Source organism: Ictalurus furcatus, chromosome 6 (genome assembly GCF_023375685.1).
Source record: "Ictalurus furcatus strain D&B chromosome 6, Billie_1.0, whole genome shotgun sequence".
Classification (NCBI taxonomy): domain Eukaryota; kingdom Metazoa; phylum Chordata; class Actinopteri; order Siluriformes; family Ictaluridae; genus Ictalurus; species Ictalurus furcatus.
Window position 1 is genome coordinate 23,159,009 of NC_071260.1, and position 23,420 is coordinate 23,182,428.

The following is a 23,420-nucleotide window of genomic DNA, read 5'->3' on the forward strand; positions in this document are numbered from 1 at the left end:
TCTTATCAAACATCTCTAAACAATAGGAATGAATCACTTTCCACTGCTTCAGACACAACAGAGATCAGAACTCTGAGTCCCAGCTTGTACTTAATACTGTTCTTTGCAAATATGTTGCCAAGTTATGGACAAAAACGAAGGTTTGATGGCATCGTGTTTTAATATGATCTCTTCATGTATAAAGGTTGTGTGGAGGGTCAGTCAATATCACATGTACTGGCAGAATAAAACAAGAGATTCTGAAAATATATCAAATCCTGTGTTTGAGCCAGTCCTAATACATACAGAAATTGGATGAGTACATCCACATATTACATTTAATTATTTTATCTCTATTTACTTCTATTATTGCTATTTATTTCCAATACATCTGTAGAAATTAGTGGTCTCAAAAACAGCATGCGTATTATCTTATACAGATGAAACACTCAAGAGCTGTTTAAAATCCTCACACAATGTTCATTATCCTGATTGACTGATACACAATCTGCCATTACTAGCTCAACAAAAATATAATTAAAAACTACACAAAGATATAAAGCTGCTGAAATGTGAATGACTATGGCATTAGTGACATTTTAAAAAAGGCTGGAGAGGGTATCATTACACAGCTTCTGGTGAGTAGTTTCTGTAAATCCAATAGGGCTTTGTGCCATATTTTGTTCCAACAGAACATCTTGTGAAGGAGATGCATCACACACACACACACACCAGGAGGTTTAAGGCTTTACACAGGACCGGAGGTATTGACAGACTTGCCAGAAGGTGACACTAGTCAGTCACACCTTCACACTTTAGATTCCATATTTTCCTTTCAGCTCTTCCACCTTGCTGATATAAGCCTTCATTGCATCCTCCTTAGTCATACCTAGAGAAAACCATAGTGAGAGCGGAAACATTAAAACCAATGCAGAATAATACCCATTTAGTCTGGTGTAGTGCAATGGTCACCAACCCTCTTCCTTGAACTCTACCTTCCTACAGGTTTTCATCTCCAACCAAAATCTAACACACCTGTTTTAGTTGATGACTTTCTTAAGACAATGAGTAGATGGTCATGTGGGCACTATTATGGTTGCAGCTAAAGTCTTCAGGAAGGTAGATCTCCAGGAAAAGGGGTGGTGACCACTGTTAATGCAATTTAACCTCACTTCTGCCTGTGGTGCACATGGCTGTCTGAGAAATCTAATGTAGACAGTTAATGATCTGAAACAGTGAATGCACAGTAAGAGCTTTAATGAATGTCAGCTCAATATTTCATCCTGTAGCTCGAAGAGTTCCAGCATCTGTTAATCTTTCAAAGTTAGTGAATATTCTAACTGCCAGAGAGTTTTAGGAGTGAAAATATTAACAATCTTAACCATGTCAATTCATGTTTATTATAATCTGATAGTACAGATACGGTACATGTTATTTACTAAACCAATAAACGAAAACAAATGAATGCTTCAAGCGTGTACAGCGACCCATGATAAACGAATACTGTCCTAGAGTGGAGTCACTGGTCTGAAATGGACTTAATCTGCAAATCTGAGTAAGTGATTTGTGTTCAGACAATTCTAATAGAGTTATACTTTACATTATTTGAAATGCATTCTCGCTCTTCTGTACCAAAAGCTTTATATCTGACTGTCTGCTCCCATCAGCATTAGGGTAAAAACTGCCTGCCAGTATTTTCAGTCCTGTCGAACCTGCACACCGTGACAGAGCTGCTCTCTGTTTTCACACAGTGCCAGGAGAAGCTTCTCCTTTTCAACACCACATCTCATGGACTTCCTGTGGACACAGGGCATGACGAATACATAATGATTTGATTTTAGCTTTAAAAAAAAATAAAAATGCTGCCCTAGGACCAGAAGCATTACACACTGTTTTCAATGGCATTTGGCAGATGCCCTTATCCAGAGCAACTTACATTTATCTCACTCTCCCTCTTTTTTTTTTTTTTTTAAAAATACAACCAAGCAGTTGAGGGTTAAGGGCCTTATTCAAAGGCCCAGCAGTGGCAGCTTGGCTCACGACTATCCGATCAGTAGCCCAATGTCTTAACCGCTGAGCTACCACTTCCCTCGTATGCACATTATTATACAGCGGCAGGCAAAAGGAACCAACCTTTCTTTGCGTCCCAGGCATCCCACTTGGCTTTACCAGTGAAGTCTAACATGCCTGGTCGAGCTGGAAAAAAGGAAACCTTAACTTACAACACTGAGATTATATACAGATACGATAAATTTTAACATGAAACATATGTTCATATCAATTCATATAACCAGCTATGTTACAATAAATAAAGACTTGTTTTGATAAATCGTTGAAATGTCTAATGTCTTACTACAGATACATTATTTGCTTCTGCACTACTTATTGAAAATAGATGTAAAAACTGTGTAATCAGTATAATCATTGTATTAGTTTTTTTCCCCTTTCTTTGTATTTAAGTTTACTGCCATACCAGTTTCAATGGCAGATATTAATCAAACATTCAATAAAATGCAGCTTATTTAAAAAAAAAAAAAAAAAAAGAAATTTTGTGCAACAGTTTTGTGCCAACTCTAAAAGAACACAAGTTCATAATAACTTGTGATAAAAATCATAAAAATATGTTGTACAGTCAAGGGAGTGTTACAATACTGACATTATGGTGGTTCTTCACCCTTCAATAAATACCCATGGGTCTTTCTGTTGTGGTCTACACGGCACCTTGTGTACATCACTTGATCATGTCTAGTCTTAAAGTGGTAGCTGTATATCTTTCCAACGACAGGGTTTATTACAGCTCCCAGGCTGGAGGTTCAATTCCTGCCAGCACCTTGTGTGTTTGCAGTTTGCATGTTCTCTCCGTTTCCTCCAGTGTCCTCCCCCAGTCCAAAGACATACATTGTACACTGATTGGCATTTCTAAATTGTCTGTAGTGTATGAAAGGGTGTTTGAGTGTGTAGGATAAGCAGTGCAGAAAATGGATGGATGGATGGAGATTCTCATCACTTATTTCAAAAGGAGGGATTTTGCTCACTGATTATTCCCTGCTTTTTCATGACCAAAAACAGCACTATGTCCCAGAATCCACCAGAAAAATATTCTGCAATTGTGTCTTTGTAACTGATTTACTTTAATTAAAATGTCAACAATTATTGGATGATCAGTCTTCAAATATTCCAGTGCTTGAAGGCAGGATTTTGAATCAGTAAACATAATGACGTCACGCTCTTTTGCATTTTAAATAATATGTTCCAGGGCATGAAAGAGAGCACGGGCTTCTGCTGTAAAAATGGAATACAAATGCCATAGTGTTTGTGCACTCTGTAATAAAATAGTGTATAGGCACACCAGTGTTGACGTCTCCTACTGTAGCCTGTTTGAATAGACTGTAGATCTCCAGCATCTCAGCATCAGCTGGTTTTGCCTTCAGCTGCTTCACCTCCTCCGCTGCCTTCTGAAATGCCTCCTGTGTTAAAGAGAAATCATTAAACCTCTTTTAGGCAGGGTACGTATGGGCTAATATTCATGATACTATTTGTACATTTTACATTTGTCAAAGGTAATAGTGTCCTCATCTCATAGCTGCCTAGAATACAGTGAAATAATTCAGTGTTCACAACCTACAGCACTGTTCCAGACCTGACAGAACAATTAAACAGTTTCATATGAAACCAGGGGTGATGTGGCTGAAATATTTTCCCAAATTTTGCATGATGATAACTGATGACTGCAACAGACTTCTCAGAACAGGCTCTTGATCCACTGTGACCCTGACTAGAATAATGCAGCTGCTGAGAATGAATTAAAAATTAATGTCAATAGATGACAAATTCATGCATCATTAACTGTCATCTGACATGTCATATCCAGTCACAATTTAGTATGAGTTACTATACTTTGTAGTTATTTGTGGATGTTGGAGCACATTTATTTTTTAGTGTTCAGTATTTTTGGGCAAATATACCAACTGCCTTTGCGGATTTGCTCAGCTGTGATACACTGAAACAGCACTCTAAACAACATATACATCTCTACTGGTATACAGTTCACTATAGAAATAAGGTAATGAATAAAACATTTTCAATGGATAAACAATTAAACATTAAATGGACTTTAATGTTTAATTGTTTATTAACATTTACTATAGTTATTTTTTATTACCCTACTCATGCCATAAAATAATTTCAATTAAAGCAGAATGCTTGTATGACTGCTCTGCAAATTGTCCCACTTTATGATTTAAAATTTAATATGCAATGCAATTTAAAAATGTAGTCAGTACCATGATGTAAATGAACATTAATTAAAAAATCGTGTTCATCTCTATTAAGCATGTTGTGGTGGAAGCATAAACGAGGGTTAAGTGAGGCTTTAACACTGCACACTAGACCCCTGATCCGTTATTCTGGAGCAGCCTACTATCAATTATTCCTGACAAATCTAGTTAAATTCTGCCCACTGTTTATTATGCTGACAGATTTCTTGACATACAAGTGGCCCATGCTGACAAATTACAGCATATAAAACTAATTAAAAGGCTTGAATAAACAAATAAAATTTAATTATTCAAGTTCTTGTGTAATTTTAATGACTTATCTATTTATATTTCATATTTTAATTATATACACAATCTTTATTTCATACTAGCACCCACAGCCCTTCACAGTACACGAAATGGTAACAGTTAAGAGTAAGTGTGTCATCTGCAGCTGCCTGGCTAAACAAGCAGCCTAAATTAGATGGTAGAAGTGTGTAAAAGCACGCCTAATCATTAAACATGCTACCAACAACTTAAAAAAAAAAATCCAAAACAAGGCTGAATTTGCACACAAAAATGACCAGGTATTAACTTAACAGGAAGGAGGTCGTGTGCAAAGGTCATGGTGAAACTGCACACACTTCTTACACAAGCATGGCTATTGAAGTAATATTTCTGAAACTGTGGCGAGATTTTTCTCATTTGTAAGTCGCTTTGGATAAAAGCGTCTGCTAAGTGAATAAATGTAAAAGTAAATTTATTTTTGCACCGTTTCTTCATCTCAGTTCACTGAACAAAAACAGAAGTGGCTTAATCCTGCATTTTTCTGGATTCTTAACTTGTTGGATAGCACTAGGCATGCTTGAACTAAAATAACTCCTTGAGCTCATCCATGTTGGGGACAGGGAAATAAGATATGGCAGAGAAGGGAAAAAAAAAAAAAAAATCTTAAACTCGACCTTGACAGAAAAATATAAAACAAAATCACTGCATTTCTGGTTCCCGGTGTTGTGTCGAACTCTGTTCATATGTGAATGAGCACACATTTCATCCAAAATTGTACAACATTCAAAATGAAAACTCACACAAACGTCACATTATTTACTGAAATAAATATCAGCAGGTGGTGAATAAAGATATAAAAATAAATAAATAAAAAAAGCAGCAAACACAGGGAAGCAGTACGTTTACATGGACAACAATAATCCGATATTAACCCGATTAAGACGATACTCTGATTAAGAAACTACCACGTAAACAGTAATTATTGATTACCTTAATCCGACAAAGTCATACTCGAAGTAAACTCAAATTGAATTAAGACATGTGGAGTACTCCTGTTTTAGTCACATTATCGCCATGCATTATAGACATGCACACACCTTAATCACACTATTAACGTCGTGTGGGAGTTTTCGCTGCTTTTTGCGACAGGACACGTACACACACGGCAGCGCTCAACCGTTTTACGGCAAACAAGAGAGCGTGGCTACGTCCGAAACCACGTACTTACCTTCTGTATAGTAGGTGAGATGCATGTATTTCAGCTACAATATAGTAGGCAAGTACGCGGTTTCGGACGCAGCCCACGGCTTCAAGCAGTCATCTATTTGCAGGTATAGCATGACAAATAATTAACTGCACTTGTAGCTTTCTTAAAATTAAAAATGAAACACCCAAAACTGTATATGGTACCATAACGAAGACGAACTGTATGTTGTTACGTGAAATTTTGGAGGGAACGTCGGACGGCGTGGCGTGGGTACGTGATGACGTGTGCCGTTAATCATTATGTTCTAGAACATGTCAGACGGAACATAAAAGGAATATTCTAAAAGCGACTCATGTAAACACCTTAATCACAGTATTGTCTTATACAGAATAAGGTCAATAATTAGATTACTGCTGTCCAGGTAAACGTAGTCACAGATCTCGACACAACACCGGTCCACTACAAACCGCTAACACGTGAAAGCAGCATAATGGTGTACTGTTGGGAGGCAAGATAGTAAGGCCTTGATACAAGATTTTTTCTTGTCGATGTATTAACCTGGACAGTTAGGCCAGTCTGTTATCCTTCAGTAAGTTGCCTCCTTATCTACACAACATCTGAACATTGGACTCTACAATCAAAATCACCCGATAATTATATCCATATCCACTGAACCTGGCTCTCAGGCCTACCTGTTCAGAGCACGTTATAGCGCGATCAATGCCCATGCATTTTTAAATTTTTAAAAATCATATGCATTGTATGTTCGTTTCATTTTTCGATTATAAGAACGAAACATGATATGTACTTGAAGGCAAGAAACCACGTCTCAGTTCGGTATTCTCTTTTCTTATCTTGTTATCATTTTCACTTTCTCAAATCTGTCAGTAATCTTATGTGGGTGTCGTGAGCTGTATGCTGGTGCATAAATGCCGTTAACTAATATAATGTGAAATGAATTAGCACGTCACTTTTCAGTGCTGTTATGAAGCTAGCTTGCTAGCTGCTTTAGCAATGTCCTAAATTCAATTTACGCCTCATAGACTTCCTACACACAATATTAAATAACCTATTTATTGTCTGCTGTCTGACTGAATCATTAGGTAGCATCGCGGCTAATCATGGGTGTGTTTATAATTACTGAATATTATCAAATGTTCTAGTAAACCATAAACTGTAGCCAGAGGGTTATGCCTGCAGCTGGCGAAGTGTCTTTCAGTGACAGTCGATGCAAAATGACTTCATCTCAGAGACAGCAATCGACAGAAGAAAAGAAAAAACATAATCATACCAGTCACTCAACACTAACCTCAGTCATGATTTCTGTCGCTTATCCGCTAACAAGCTGTCCCACAACACCGGACACAATGAACTTTGTAGTCGTGCAATGGACCATTTCACTTCCATGCTCCAGAGGGTATGCCCCGCCCCTTTCATGCTATTGGCTGTTTCAGCATGTATGATCAAAATAAACCAATCGGATTTGTGAAGATGAACAATGAGCTGGTGGTAGAAATGAGTGGCGTTAGCTCAACACTTTGGAAGTGTGCTAACTAGGGCATAGGGCACTCAGACTGCCTAACTACTAAACTGAGTTACTAAGTGTGCTAGTAATTAAGCGTGGGCCAGAAAGTGTTAGATTATTGTTCAATGAAACACATTTAACCTGGTATACGTTTTAAGTGACGACTATTTGACTGTAGGCTTGAAGCACATCAAAATATGACATTATATGTGTGTAAAATTAAGTTTATTTTTTGCACTGTTTTTTTTTTTTTTGCAATGTTGCACAGCATTACATTGCACAAATAATTGTACATATCTGCACTTTATACCAATTATAGTAAGATTGTTGCTGCCATCCATCTTTATATCCTGCGTTATATATTCTTTAAAATACTTTTTAATACTTTTTCTTTTTCTAACTGTATACAAGTAAATTCTGGTCTATGTAAATTCTACTTCATGTCACAGACAGTCATAAAAAGCATTTCACTACAGTTCATACTATGTATTTATTTTTGTGTGTGACAAGTAAAATTTTAATTTGAACACGTTATACTTTTAACTTCTTATATTTTAATGTTCCGTAAGATCATAAGACAAGTCCTTTCCTGATATCACTTATGCTATAGCAGCTATAAACATCATTCTCTCACCAACCTCTTATTTATCTCTCTCTTGAAGGTAATGAGAGAAAAAAAAACACAATTTACAGAAACTGGAAAGCACAAATTTCTCTGTCCTGAAGACTTTCCTCAGGTGGGAAAATGTATTGATTGTTACAAAGTGCTGACACTCAAGATTCCTTCCCTAAATGTTAAATAAATGTCTCCTTAAAGAAGTCTTCACCAATGGTTTTTATATGTTTGTAATTAGCCTTAGATTGTGTAGATCTTCTGTCACACAAGTCACTGTGAATTGTTGTGAAAAGTTGTTAATATAGAAATGATAACTTATTTGAATGAGCGCCAAGTACGGGTTAATATAAACCTGTCATTTGAATTACAGCCGGCACTATTGTGTTGAGTGAGAGCTGCTGTTATAGAAAATTAATCAAGACCTTGTGAGCAATTAGATTCAAGAATTCATCAGCACTGTGGACATCCATCCATCCTCTGTACTGCCTATCCTACACAGGGTCCCGGGGTGTCTGGATCCTGTCCCAGGGAACTCAGAGCACAAGGCGGGACACACACACACGCACGCACGCATGCACGCATCACTGTGGTATAAAATGCATTATTCTCCATTATCAGGAGGCAAAATATGGTTATGCACAAATATGCTTATGCTCTTATGCTTATAATAGCATAAGAGCAAGATCAAATATATATATATATATATATATATATATATATATATATATATATATATATATATATATATATCAAACAAATGTTTCACAGAAACACAGATAATAAAGAGCTGATTGTTGAATTGCTCATTTAAGCAATCAGTATAATTCAATCACTGCTACATCTTTCATCTTCATTTATTGAATTGCCTTATACGGACAGTGCTGTAGTTTTGAAAGATTTATATTAGACTTGGAGGTGATATTAATGACTCAAATGGCACTGGCAAAACATCTTGAAGGTCAGTCACGAGTGTGATGAACAAGAATTGTTTTATTACCACTTTACTTTATTAAGAGTTTATGTCAACTTTGGATCTATTAGGCTTATAATGGAAATTTGTGTAAAACATCATTTTCAAATTATATTGAATTTAAATCCAAATCCGAATACAATATAAGGTTTGCTTAATTATTATTTTAACTCTTCTTTTTATTATTATTTATTCACCTGATGCCCTACCTCTGGATGGAGCTCTCATCAACTGGAGGCTAGAGCCTGGAGATTGCTTAGGATGGTACCGCTTGAAGTACCATGGAAAAGGTTTTGGACCTCAATTCCACATGGACAATCTCGCTGTGGTTGCTGCTATGGCCTTGAGACTGCAATTACCACATGCAGTTTTGCCCTCAGGTCTCCTTGGTGAACAGTGGACTAGTTCAACAAACAGACTTCATGTTAAAACCATAATAAACTTTCTTTTACTTTCACACTATCTGTTGTTACCCAGATGAGGGTGGGTTCCCTTCTGAGGCTGGTTCCTCTCAAGGTTTCTTCCTTTTATCATATTAGGGAGACAATGTCCATTGTTAAAAGTACTATACAAATAAAATTGAATTGAATTGAATTGCATTGAACCGTGCACAGCGACTTGAGTGGATGGATTTTGCTTGTGTGCGATTGCTTTAGACTTCCGCATCAGGCTTGGATGCAGCTAATTTAGTCTGAAATGATCCAAACATGAAAAAAAAAAGAAAGAAAAAGAAAAAAAAAATCCAAAACAGTACAATGTGCGTGGTAATGTGTAATTCATAACCACGTTGTTATTCTCACTTATATGAGGAGCTGACCCTCTTAAGTAAAGGCTGAAGCCGCGAGTGACTTAACTTTAGCAAACAGTAGCATAGTAGCTTAGTTAGCTCGACAAGCTTTTTAGCTTGAGAGCTAGTTTTGACAGTCATGTCATCGGAAACTGTTCTCACTGTGCGCCTGGTTCGCTCTTTTGAACATCGAAACTTCAAGCCAGTGGTGTTCCGAGGTGTGAATGTAGATCAGAAAGTCGAGGAGTTTATTGCTTTTGTAAAGAAAGGTAAACTATGTCATGCATGTCTCTACAAATTATTGAGTTATGGTGGCTTTTCCGCTACAAGTCTTTTATGTAAATTGCTTAACTTATAAACCATTTACGTCTTTCGTATCTAGACGTTTCTACCAGAGCTGGTTTGCCCCCACCTTTTAAGAAACATGACTATGGTAAGTAAACACTGCAAAACCTGCTGGGGGAAAAAAATCAATTGTCTAGAAACCATCACAGAAATTCTAATGGTTTCCACTACAAATACCATTACAAACCATCAGCTAACCATTGAAACCATTATCATGACCATTATTAGTCCTTAATGGTATCCACTAGACATAATATTCCACCAGTAGAAGGTAACAAATTACCAGTAGAGACCTACAGGGACCATTAGTTTCCATTTAAACAATACAATTTCCATTATAACCATTAAAACCACTACAAATTCTATGAGGGTTTCTAGTGTTTTTTTGTTTTACCCCAGCAGGGAAGGTTGATCTGATAAATATATATGTTCACAACACTGACAAACCCCTCTCACGTTTACAGACACCATGAAGATAATTCATCAAGCACATGGAGCAAAGGTACGGCGCTTGACTCAGATCACAAGTAAAACTCCACCCTGAAACAAGTGAAATTAGTTTATATTGATGTTTATTATGATGTTCATAGCGATTCTGGTGTTAAATGGTTGGTCGTTGCTGTATTTGTTTTGTGTTGTGCTGGTGTCACAAGGGGACGTTGCTACTGCAGTTATAATCAGTCCTTCCAGGATTTCGTAATTTTGCGATCGCATATATTAACACAAAATCTAGCATCTATATTTGGAGGAGCTTGCAATTCTTCAAAATAACTACAGATTTGGGCCAAGACACGTCATTCGACATCATCACAATATGCATTCAGCCAAAGCCCTCTTTGATTCAAGTGCATCAAGCATGAGTAAAGCTAAAAGGTCTCATCTAACAACAAACGTCACTGTGAAGACCGTGCAAAACAATTTGATGCTATTTCAATTTCACCAATTCAAGTAAATTTCCACAAAAAAACTCAGCAACGTGCCTTGCAAATTTTGAAAAAAAAAATCTGCAGCAAAATCAAGCATTTCTGGCTGCAACAATCACAAAAAAACTAAATCCTGTATGGACTGTATAATGGTATTTCAAGACTCAGATTTCACAAAAGATCTTTTCTCACTCACCATTTCCCAGAGACGTTCACTGTTAATGAGAAATCCAGTGTAGAAGTAGTGGAGAAAGCAAACGATGGACTCAAATTTCCAGAATGCAATACAGCTGTACCATAGTAACACTGAGTTATAGCAGAGACTAGTTAACAAACCCACCAGATGATAAAAACGATGCCATATAAATTTTAAAATTTTAAATAATAACCTCCCCAGTGTTTAAATGTGCTGAAGAATAATGCAATGTGACATTTCTGATTTCAGACTAATGAACTGGTGATGAGTTTAGAGGATGATGAAAAGCTGATTCTACAAAATGGGCTCAATTTACGAGCATGTGGTATAGGTAAATGTCCTCCCATACTGTTGTCACACACATTCTCCTCTTATTTTACTGCAATCTAAAATCTAGGGCTAAAATTTATTGCTTATTTGCCTTTATCAAAACACTGAGATTCCAGATAAGCTTTCTGTGAGTGATAGAATAAACAATGGTGCAGAACAGCTAATTATGGTCTAATGCAGTTCAGTCTTTAATTGTGGCACATCAGGTCCAGCAGTTTGCTTTAATATATTGCAAGGCAAATCACCTGTCTAGCAATATAATCCCAGTGTGCTATAATGTTAATATTGTGCAGCTCTATTATAATATCTAAGTTAGTTTGTTAATATCTAAGTTAGTAATGTTAACTAAGATTAAGAACTTATGTGATCTGACACTATAGCTCATTGTCGCTAATCCTTTAGTTTACCACCTGTAAAATGTGGATTACTGTGGATGTGAAACTTTATATAAAATATGAAACTTGGATCATCATGTCACTGGAATGTCACCATGTGTGCTTATCATGTGACCTCACTGTACATCATTATTTATCAGTGTTGTAAACCTGCAATTAAGGCATACCATTTTTGGCCACGATTGTGTGAAGTTTTTTGTGTATATCCTATTTGGTCTCACTGTGCTGTCTCCGTCTCTGTTCTGATTCCAGCCAATGAAACAGAGCTGGCCTTCTTCAAGTTGAGTGACTATGAAAAGTATAAGGCCAATCCCCAGACTGTGTGGTGAGACACAGTAAAGTGGCATGTGTAAGGGAATTCTGATGTGTTTTTATTTAGAGGAAGCAGTGCAACATCCAGAACGGCTTCACATCTACCTGCGCTTACATTTTTCCAGGATCAGCCGGACCAAAAATTGTGTTTTAATTTCACTCCAGTTTTTTCAAGCCAGTTTAAAAAAATTCACTTTGTCAGCAGACTTTATTTTCAGACAGACATGATTTAAGGTTCCATAAGTTTAATAGACAGACATGATTTAAGGTTCTATAACAAATTTAATAGAGGAGAGTTTTTTTGTATAGCTTTCACAATTTCACAGAAATGTATACATTGACATTATACATTAACAGTATTTACCAGTATAAAAAATGATGGGGTTACATGCATTATGATGTTTCAAGTTTTAATACCACCTGTTTTCTTTTAATTTCTTATCAGACAGTGGTGCATGTGACTGAAATTGTGTTTATTAAATAAATCTCATTAAAACTCATTTTTGTCTGTTTTTCCAATAGAGGAACAATCACAAGTTTTGAAAGGTCCAGTGCCAAAGTGTATATCATAGTGTTTGATGCATTCTAGTGCACACAAATTTTTGTAGAAGATGAATTTCAGTGAATATCTGGGCCCTGTTCTTTGCTTAACAAAACCATGATAAAGTGACATGCCAGATTTGGTATCTTACAAATGGGCTAATTCAGTTATTCACACCTGAGAACATGATTGAGGTCATAAGTTTACATACACCTGGCAGAATCTGCAAAATGTTAATAATAAAAAATAAGAGATACAATAATAACTGAATTTACACAAATGAACCAGTTCAAAAGTATCATTTTCTGGACTTTCTTCAAATTCCAATGCTAATTAGAAAATGTAAATATCAGATGTATTTGTAATTGCATTTCCCTGATGAGGGTGTATAATTTGAGATGTAATTCAAATTTACTTGCAGAATGTGTATTTGCATTGCCATTTTTGTGTAGTGGCAACCAAAATTAAAATGCAAATGATAAGTCCTTTAGACACTTCACTTTAAAGCCTATCTTATCTCAGTAAGCATGACTAGAGGTTGGAATTGTGTTTGGCTCATTTTAGGGGCTATACAACACATTTCCTTTTGTATAACCATCAAGGTAAACTTTCACTAGATATGGAGACTTTTAACTGCTGTAATAATGTTTGAGAATGAATAGCAACTAGCTTAGCATGGGAATTGTTGGAAGTCATTAACAAGTACTGATTATGGTATAACCTTAGTGGTAAAATGTTTACTGTGGGTCAATAAAGGTAAGATTTTGATGACAGGATATTGGCCGAGTGGAATGGCTGACAGTGGCTGCTAATATGGGTGTAAAGCTATATATTTTTTAAAAAAGAGAACAGCAATCTGTGTCTACTTACAATGTGGCGATTTCCAAGTGGATGTTATTTCATAAAGCAATACTTTAGTGGCAGTTACTGAATTGTTGAGGAAACTCCTAATTGTTTTTTTTTTAGGTGGGGGGGGGGGGTGGTTAAGATGAATACATCTTCCAAAATGTATCTAAACACTGCAGAAATACTGTTTTATCTAGTTTGCAACTGGTATGTCTGTTAAAAAATATTTTAAAAAGTTCACTAGCACTTTTAAAATAGTGCTTTTTTTTTATTATTATTGGACTGTCAAAGCATAATGGTAAAATTGTACCTTATATAAAAGATTGCTTGTTATTATACTGGCATATCACACAATTGCTAGTTCAAAGCCCATTAATAGGTTGCAGGGTTGTGTACGACTCTAAAAGCTTGAGAAAGGCCATTGCTGGTTCTTCTCATCCCCCTTAATTGTTGATGAAAAAAAGTAATGCCACTGTGGGATAATCTATGTAAACATATTCCGTCAGTCCAAAAGGATCAGTAACTAGAACCAGATCTGGGAGGCAAGTCGTGACACCTAAAAGACTGGATTTATAGTCAGTCTTCTGTAGCCTTAGAGGACAGTTTTCACAGTAGTCAGGCAGTTTACCCCTGGTTGAAAGTAACAAAAAGAAAAAGGGGAATTGTTGCTGTTATGGTGGCAATGTGTAACTGTTGGTAGTGTGTTTTCCATAACTTTTTCATACTCTGAAGTGAACAGTTTTCGGGTAACGTTCATCTGCACGAAATATATTGTTTATCGCTCATTGCTGAGTTGTGTTCTAAGCGATGTCTACTAAGAGTAAGATGTAAATGCTATGTTTCTCATTGTTTTCTCTTTGTTAAAAGAGGAGATGTGGGATAATCTATATAGTGAAACTACATAACAATGTCTTACATGGTTTGAACCCTGAATACTGTTTCCGCCCACTGGGTGGGTGGGGGGGGGGCGTTGTGGGGAAGAGAATAAATGCTAGGCTAGTGAGTGTGTCGACAGGTGTTTTCGTGTGCTGTTTATTCCTCCAATAAAACTAGAGAACACGACAGCCACTATTCTGGTTGCAGCCCACAAGACTACTGAGTCTTTAAAACGTCTACAGTGTTAACCTTATGTAAGTGCTAATTAATGCTGTATGTATTAATGTTATTAACCAGTAACTGCATCATCAATGTCACCTGACTGTCCCACCTAGACCTGTGGAACTGTCCTGTTCGCCTGCACTCGGTGGTGCTGTGACACAGGGCATTTGCGTGTGCTTTCCCAGCCCCGGCGTATGCGTGCTAACTTGGCGGAGACACATGGCAGCAGCAGGAAACAGCGGCACACCAGCACAGCACATGGGAGAGCCACAGCAAGCATGTAGCTGGGTGGCATGTAGAAAGCATAGGACTGGGAGGAGAAGGCAAAATTCCAGCCTAACACCAATGTGTGCATGACAGAGAGAGTCAAAGCAGCATATCCTAGTCCAGACTTGTGGAAGAAAATGAGAAAATATAAGTTGTCAAGTATTTATCTCCTTTATATTTGTACTTCCATTGCCATCCCTTTCTTAATCTGTTAAAAAAATGCTATGGTCTGATTGTATTACACTCTAATTGTATAAGTGTAATTATAGCTTGAGGTCTTGGAAGTCTTTGCTCTTTTATTGCTTTACCTGTGTTATGTGCTTACATGGGTTTGCATTGCCTACCTGAATAAAGGTGAACTCCCTCCATGTGAGGATGTTGCCCACTGAGGGTAGAGATGTGATAGCCAACAGGGAGAGGATACCCAGACCTAACACTCCACTGGACACATAGAGGTCAGTGCGCCATACATCCTGTTCATCCCATGGCATCTCCACACCTGACTTCACCTGAGGTACGCGTGCAAAAGATAAAACGGCACGTCCCAATATGGTTTATTCTTCTCATACCATAGCAATTTGCCAACGACAACATTTTAAGTTAATTAACAACACGTCATGCTGTTTAATCTTTTATAGTGGCCTTTACGAGACAAATTAGTTCCTGTTATCAACTTACATTATTACAGCTATAAACATCATCCCCCTCATCAGTCTTTCTTTCTTTTTTTTTTCTCGTTAAGTAAATAAAACAAAAATATGCAGTTTATCATGTTACAAAGAAACCGGAAAGTGCAAAGTCCCCTGTCCTAAAGTCTTGTACTTAAGAAAAGTAATGACCATTACAAAGTGCTGAGACCTCATAATCCTTCCATAAATGTTAAATACACTTCTTACAGAAAGCTACACAGTATAAGTGATTATTGCATATTGTTATCCACTGTACATATTGTAAGTTATAGCTTCATTTACGTTGTAGTACTTACTTTGCACTTTTCTGTATATAACACTATATTCTTTTACTTCCGCTTAGAAAGTATATAACGTATATAATCACGATATTCTGTATGTAACACTATATTCTGTATATAACATTATATTCTTATACTTCCGCTTAGAAAGTATATAAAGTATATAACACTATATTCTTATACTTCTGGTTAGAAAGAATATTCTGTGTATAACACTATATTATTGTACTTCTGGTTAGAAAATATATAAAGCATATAACACTCTATTCTGTATACAACACTGTATTCTGTATATAACACTATATTCTTGTAGTTCCGGGTAGACGCTAACTGCATTTCATTAGCTCTGTACTTGTACTTTGCATAATGACAAAGTTGAATCTAATCTAATCTAATCTATATGTTTCTTGTTGTTAAATATGTTTTTGATCTGTTTATTATTAGCCTTTGGTTATTTGGATTGCCCACCAAAGATGTCCCTCTGAAAGAACTGTAATTCAATGATAATGTATTAGAATGAGCACAGTAAAATAAATCTGTGAATATGAATTACTGCATGAGCTATTGTAAGAGCTGTTCTGTTAGGGAAAATTAATCAACACCATCTGACCAATCAGATTTGAAAATTCAGTAGAGCTGCGGTATAAAGTAGTACTAAGCAGTACCCAAAATGCAGTGAATGGGGAAACCACTTACATTTTTACTAAAGTAGATAAAAATAAAATGTTTTCCCTTATTATGTGTCATGAATATGCGGGAACTAACCCTGGACTATGATTCCCAGCAGCCATTGCTATGTCACATGACTGGTTTCACCTGATTCAACTTTTGGTTAATCAGCTTCACTATTTAAGTCAGTCTGTACACCATTCATTGTCTTGTGTTCTTCATCTTTATGTGTTTGTGTTGTTTCTGTGTTTATGGTTGATTCATGCTTTTGTGTCTTACGGCGTTTCACGTTTACAGAGTTCTTGTTTTGTGTTTTGTTGTGTTTGTCATTAAACCTTTATCTGACCTTGCATCCATCAACACCTCCACTGCTGACAATATGTATGGTTCAGTTTCCCCTTAATAACATGAAAAATAATGTCTAAAAGACACAAGGAGAAATAAAGGTACTGTTAGGTGCTGTCACATTCTCATATTTATACTCCCACCTGACATTAGGAAGAGCACTAACAATGAAAGAGGTTCTGTCTATTTCCTTAAAGTTGTATTTATTTAATATATGAGTAAGAAATTATTATAACTGATACTAGTTATAGTCATGTCTATGTCAGCACCTGCCTCTACTACCAACCACAACAGGCCTATATTTCCTATGATCCAGCCTGCCAGCAAACTACAAGCCATGTCTCCACCTAGTTTAGCTTATTCATAGCTTGCCTGAGCTGTTAATGTTTCATGATTTTGATTATTGCCTGGCCTATTTGTTAGTTAAACTAACCCCACGTTTGCATCCAGGTCTTGTTATTGTATTTTCTGTCAATGAAAGGCAGGTAGTATAAACAAATAACAGTCAGCCACAGTATATGCAGTATCCATCAATCTATCCATTTTCCATACTGCTTATCCTTAGCAGGAATTAGCAGGGGAGCCTCGAGCCTATCGCAGGGAACTCAGGGCACAAGGTCGGAGACAGCTTGGTTGGGATGCCAATCCATCTCAGGGCACAATCGCACACAAATTCACACACCCATTCACACACTATAGACAATTTGAAAATGCCAATCCAATTTGTACTGGGGAGGAAACCAGAGTACCCGGGGGAAACCCCCCAAGCTCGGGGAGAAAGTGCAAGCTCCGCACACCAACCCCCAACCCTGGAGGTGCGAGGCAAACCACTAAGCCACCATGCTGTTCAGTATATGCAGTATACTCTTAAGAAAAAAGTTTCCTCATTAGTTCTTAGGATTATTATAAGTTAATTGCTTCTTCTGTTGTTCTTTTTGTAACGCTCTCTAAGAGGTACTCTCTACTCTCTCCTGAAGGCTTACGTTCCCTCACGCAATCTGCAATCTGCAATCAATCAACGACCGACGCTTAGTGTACCTACTCAGCGTGGCCAAAGGTTCCTTTCAAGAACATTCAATCTAACTGTTCCTCAGTGGTGGAATGAACTTTTAACCTCAGTCCGGACTGCTGAATCTCTCACCATCTTCAAAAAACAGCTAAACACCCACCTCTTCCGTGAACACCTAACCAACCCATAAAAAATAAATAAATAAATAAATAAAAATATTTACTCTGGCACTTACACCTCTACTCTGCGCACTTTGCTTCTTCTGGAACTCAATTAACGGATCTTGTATGGTAGCACTACTTGTATTGTTCTCTGCTTGATATATCGCTTTGCTTGTATTTTCTCATTTGTAAGTCACGTTGGATAAAAGCATCTGCTAAATGAATAAATGTAAATGTAAATGTAGGTAAACACTTGTGTGAAAAGAGATGCCTCAGGCCAGTGTGACATCTATTGAAAAGTAGTGAATATGACGTCATGGTTAAGTAAGTTAAAACAAATGTTTTTCATTAGAAAAACTATCCAAATGCAAAAGTACCTGTGAGAAAGCAGCGTTGATGAGCCTGCGTCGCGTGATGGTACGGAGTGGAAGGCAGAGGCTGTACACTCCATGCAGAGCAGCACACAGGAAACTCAGTAAGCCAAGCTGTTTCCTCCGCAGCAGCCAGGCATCCAGCCAGCGGGGAAAACGCTGGTACTTGGTGCCTCTCCACAGCTGCAGCCATGCTGCAAACAGCCCCGGCAGGTACACCAGTGCCAGACTGACCAGCGCCACGCATGGCAGGCTTTCGTTCACTAGGTCAAGGACTATCCTGTAAAAGGAGTTTTGTCCATAGGCTAAGTATGGCAGAAGAATCCCACGGATAAATCCATAGCAGTAGAAGAAAAAGAAGAGCAGGAAGGTGGTGAGGACAGGGCCACGCCATGACGGGAAGAGATGCAAGGGCTTTCTTTCAAGATTCTGTGCACAGCACAGGCCGCCAACATCTACTGGGTAGAAGCCCATGCGCCGGGCGAGCTGGCCCACTTCATGCTTTGCTTCTGTACTGTCACTGCACAGCAGCACCTACAGTAGAGTCGGGTCAAAGGTCAGGGAATTTACAGGGCATAGGAATAGTTTTCCTACAGCTGCAAGCCTAGCATGCAAACCCTTATTTGACGATAATACAATGTACTACAATATATTACAGTATAATGTGGATCATTATGTTACAATACCAATAATTAATTGCTTTATAAAGACATAAAATGTTTTAATGCACATGCACAAAACATTAGCTTTAGATTCATCTCAACTGAACTTAGGGTTTGTTGTATGTCTAACAGATCTCAAGTAACAGCTTTACGCATATCAATTAGCTTATTTTGTACTTTCAATTGAGTTGTCTAACCAAACAAACATTTACAAGAGGGCTTCCCAGCCATCTCTTCCAGTGTAAAAAAACAAATAAATCACAGACCCCCTTATAATCTGAGAACAACTAACTTTTATCAGAATAATCCAAGTTTATCATGCACATTACGCAAAAATGTACTGTTGTGTTTATTTTAAAGACTCACAAACATGCAACTCTAAAAGCATTTAATAGTGATTGCCATTAGAATGCCATTAAAATCGATAGTAGTAATGTATATAAAAGTAATAATGAAGCTGCAGACCCGCAGTTTATATGTCTGGGAGTCTGCGTGCCTCATTTTAATAATCACATGTGTAGAGCATCACTGACCTGCTTGTTACCATCCTGTGCACCAGTCTGCAGAGACCAGGCAGAAATTGTGTTAAAGCCTTTAACAACCACACTGTCTGGGAACATCTCTGCAAGCTGCTCTGCATTAGATGGTTGCTTGCTGTTCATCGCCACAGCATTACTCACGTCCACTAGAATCTTTCCAGCCAGTGCTGACCTGAGGCCCAGCAGGGATGGATAGTACTCAGGGAACAGGGCCATGAAGACTAGACTCTTAGCTTTGGCTACTGCCGCTTCTTGACTGTTCAGCTCCACCGCATCCGGAAACAGACCAGGAGAGATGCGCCTCACACAGCGACTCCCCACCACCACACCAAACCCACATGCCACCAGGCGCATAGCCAAGGAGCGTGAGAAGTCACCGGAACCCAGTATAGCCACAGTGGAAGAAGCTGGAGTCACATGCACTGCATCAACTGTGTCCAATTCATCCAAGAGAAGAGGGACATGCATCTCATTCGACATAGCTACTGTTCCTGGGTATGGGGAAATACTTTAAAATGAAATATATAGATTTAAGGTATGAATTTACATACAGAAAATATACAGGTTGGTTTTTCATTCATATTATATATATATATATATATATATATATATATATATATATATATATATATATATATATATATTATCTATAATTTTAATGGTAGGTTTATTTGAACAGTGAGAGACAGAATAACAACAAGGAAATCCAGAAAAACGCATGTCAAAAATGTTATAAATTGATTTGCATTTTAATGAGGGAAATAAGTATTTAACCCCCTCTCAATCAGAAAGATTTCTGGCTCCCAGGTGTCTTTTATACAGGTAACGAGCTGAGATTAGGAGCACACTCTTAAAGGGAGTGCTCCTAATCTCAGCTTGTTACCTGTATAAAAGACACCTGTCCACAGAAGCAATCAATCAATCAGATTCCAAACTCTCCACCATGGCCAAGACCAAAGAGCTCTCCAAGGATGTCAGGGACAAGATTGTAGACCTACATAAGTCTGGAATGGGCTACAAGACCATTGCCAAGCAGCTTGGTGAGAAGGTGACAACAGTTGGTGCGATTATTCGCAAATGGAAGAAACACAAAAGAACTGTCAATCTCCCTCGGCCTGGGGCTCCATGCAAGATCTCACCTCGTGGAGTTGCAATGATCATGAGAACAGTGAGGAATCAGCCCAGAACTACACGGGAGGATCTTGTCAATGATCTCAAGGCAGCTGGGACCACAGTCACCAAGAAAACAATTGGTAACACACTACGCCGTGAAGGTCTGAAATCCTGCAGTGCCTGCAAGGTCCCCCTGCTCAAGAAAGCACATATACATGCCCGTCTGAAGTTTGCCAATGAACATCTGAATGACTCAGAGGACAACTGGGTGAAAGTGTTGTGGTCAGATGAGACCAAAATGGAGCTCTTTGGCATCAACTCAACTCGCTGTGTTTGGAGGAGGAGGAATGCTGCCTATGACCCCAAGAACACCATCCCCACCGTCAAACATGGAGGTGGAAACATTATGATTTGGGGGTATTTTTCTGCTAAGGGGACAGGTCAACTTCACCGCATCAAAGGGACGATGGACGGGGCCATGTACCGTCAAATCTTGGGTGAGAACCTCCTTCCCTCAGCCAGGGCATTGAAAATGGGTCGTGGATGGGTATTCCAGCATGACAATGACCCAAAACACACGGCCAAGGCAACAAAGGAGTGGCTCAAGAAGAAGCACATTAAGGTCCTGGAGTGGCCTAGCCAGTCTCCAGACCTTAATCCCATAGAAAATCTGTGGAGGGAGCTGAAGGTTCGAGTTGCCAAACGTCAGACTCAAAACCTTTATGACTTGGAGAAGATCTGCAAAGAAGAGTGGGACAAAATCCCTCCTGAGATGTGTGCAAACCTGGTGGCCAACTACAAGAAACATCTGACCTCTGTGATTGCCAACAAGGGTTTTGCCACCAAGTACTAAGTCATGTTTTGCAGAGGGGTCAAATACATATTTCCCTTATTAAAATGCAAATCAATTTATAACATTTTTGACATGCGTTTTCTGGATTTTTTTGTTGTTATTCTGTCTCTCACTGTTCAAATAAATCTACCATTAAAATTATAGACTGATCATTTCTTTGTCAGTGGGCAAACATACAAAATCAGCGGGGGATCAAATACTTTTTTCCCTCACTGTACATATATATATATGAACAGTGTATATATACAGTGTATATATATATATATATGTCACATAAACATACAGCATAACACCACAGTAAATGCTTCCAGTGATTATTCCAATACCCCAATGGAGTTGCATCTCCTTTTGAATCTAATTGAAGCTTTACGGTTTCCCCAGAGGGACAAGCCAAAGAACTAGAACTTAAGGGTTCTAGATTTACATTTTACACAAACAATAGCTACCACATAAACTGGCTCCACCATAAGGCATATTGCTGACTATGTATCAGCTATAATTTTAGAGATGGTACATGAAGTGGATATTGGAATAAAATTCTGCAATCATAATAAAAATGTGACATAGCTACTAAGAACTTACTTTCAGAAATAGATGTAGCAAACTACTTTTCTCTGTCGCTACCACGGTACCATCAAGGGTGCATCTTCTGTATCTTTAGTATGTATATCTTTCACCTAAGAAGGTGTATATAGTGTACCTTTAATTAGCTTTTAGAGTAACGCTTTGAAGGTACATCAATGGTCCTTGAGCTCAATTACCCTAAATAGTTTAAAATAGTCTCTATATTCGTGTTTCATGGTGAAAGATGCATATTAAAGGTAAAAATTATGCCATGTCTAACTTTCATCCTCTGTCTTCAGGAATCTGTGTACTCACAACACATTTATAATCATTAAGATAAGTTATAACATACTTCATTTAAAGTGGCCAGGATCAGAACCATCAGATGACATCTAGAATAACAGTTAAGTTTCATTTCTACTCTGACGGGAGAATAGAAAGCAGTGCACTCATGAAGCACATGCCATTGATTAAACACAGAACTGGACACTGCAGTTACAACACGTTATACATTTACATGAGTAGGGAAAAAAACACGTGACTAATGAGATTAAACAGAATTATTCAAATAAAGCAATGGATTCTTTCACTCACTTCGTGCGCTGAGCAGCTCCCAACTTGTCTCTGCCCTCTGTACCGTGAGTGTGTGCGTGCGTCTGCTTGCGTGTATATGTGTGTGTGAGTGTGTGTGGGTGTGTGTAAGGGTGTATGCATATAACCCAAGTTCCGCCCTTCGCCCGCCTGTGCGTTCATAGGCACGTTGAACAGCCTTTATCAGATTACTGCAGGCTCAGCAAGTAAAAGTGCTGTATAGATTATGGCCGCAACAACACCAATACACTTGTAAAGTGTATTGTTTCCTTCGTTCTAATAAACTTCAAATAGAACCTTTGAAGCAACTGCTGTATCACGATCATGATCATGGTGTTATAGCGGAGAGTGGGGTCAGTTGTAGCATATGTTACAGTATTTATTTATTTATTTTAAATATTATGAGTAAAATATTGTAAAGCTTTGACACAATAGTCACATTAGTCTGTTAACAAGTCGTAATAAACGAGTCTGTGAATAAGTCGTTTTCAGACATCAGTTAAATATAGCAACATTTTACTTTGAGTCAAAATTTGCATTACTAATGTCAAAACTTATACTCCCTTGCAGTGTAAAATTGACATTACTAATGTATTCCAGATATGATGTGCTTAATTAGCCCAATTATATATATATATATATATATATATATATATATATATATATATATATATATATATATATATATATAC

The 23,420-nt window shown here is 37.7% G+C and overlaps 3 protein-coding genes across 5 annotated transcripts; 1 reads left to right on the forward strand and 2 right to left on the reverse strand.

Moving 5' to 3' along the window:
• Nucleotides 1–141: 141 nt before the first annotated feature.
• dbi (diazepam binding inhibitor (GABA receptor modulator, acyl-CoA binding protein)) lies at nucleotides 142–7,177 on the reverse strand. The gene is made up of 4 exons (XM_053627191.1): nucleotides 7,040–7,177; nucleotides 3,329–3,446; nucleotides 2,113–2,175; nucleotides 142–868 (listed from the first exon to the last, which is right to left on the reverse strand). The coding sequence occupies exons 1-4, from the start codon at nucleotides 7,046–7,048 to the stop codon at nucleotides 795–797; spliced, it is 264 nt and encodes an 87-aa protein (XP_053483166.1). The 5' UTR covers nucleotides 7,049–7,177; the 3' UTR covers nucleotides 142–794.
• Nucleotides 7,178–8,214: 1,037 nt separating this feature from the next.
• c6h2orf76 (chromosome 6 C2orf76 homolog) lies at nucleotides 8,215–12,629 on the forward strand. Its single transcript, XM_053627190.1, has 6 exons — nucleotides 8,215–8,460; nucleotides 9,063–9,897; nucleotides 10,011–10,061; nucleotides 10,438–10,475; nucleotides 11,342–11,423; nucleotides 12,070–12,629. The coding sequence occupies exons 2-6, from the start codon at nucleotides 9,768–9,770 to the stop codon at nucleotides 12,144–12,146; spliced, it is 378 nt and encodes a 125-aa protein (XP_053483165.1). The 5' UTR covers nucleotides 8,215–8,460; nucleotides 9,063–9,767; the 3' UTR covers nucleotides 12,147–12,629.
• Nucleotides 12,630–14,473: 1,844 nt separating this feature from the next.
• Nucleotides 14,474–22,921, reverse strand: steap3 (STEAP family member 3, metalloreductase). Of its 3 annotated transcripts, XM_053627188.1 has the most exons (6): nucleotides 22,732–22,921; nucleotides 22,156–22,250; nucleotides 19,602–20,115; nucleotides 18,413–18,940; nucleotides 15,226–15,390; nucleotides 14,474–15,005 (listed from the first exon to the last, which is right to left on the reverse strand). In XM_053627188.1, the coding sequence occupies exons 3-6, from the start codon at nucleotides 20,085–20,087 to the stop codon at nucleotides 14,724–14,726; spliced, it is 1,461 nt and encodes a 486-aa protein (XP_053483163.1). In that variant the 5' UTR covers nucleotides 20,088–20,115; nucleotides 22,156–22,250; nucleotides 22,732–22,921; the 3' UTR covers nucleotides 14,474–14,723. The 3 variants fall into 3 exon arrangements, with proteins under 3 accessions (XP_053483163.1, XP_053483161.1, XP_053483162.1); XM_053627186.1 differs by lacking the exon at nucleotides 22,156–22,250 and having other exon boundaries at nucleotides 19,602–20,098; XM_053627187.1 differs by lacking the exon at nucleotides 22,156–22,250.
• Between the last annotated feature and the right edge of the window lie 499 nt (nucleotides 22,922–23,420).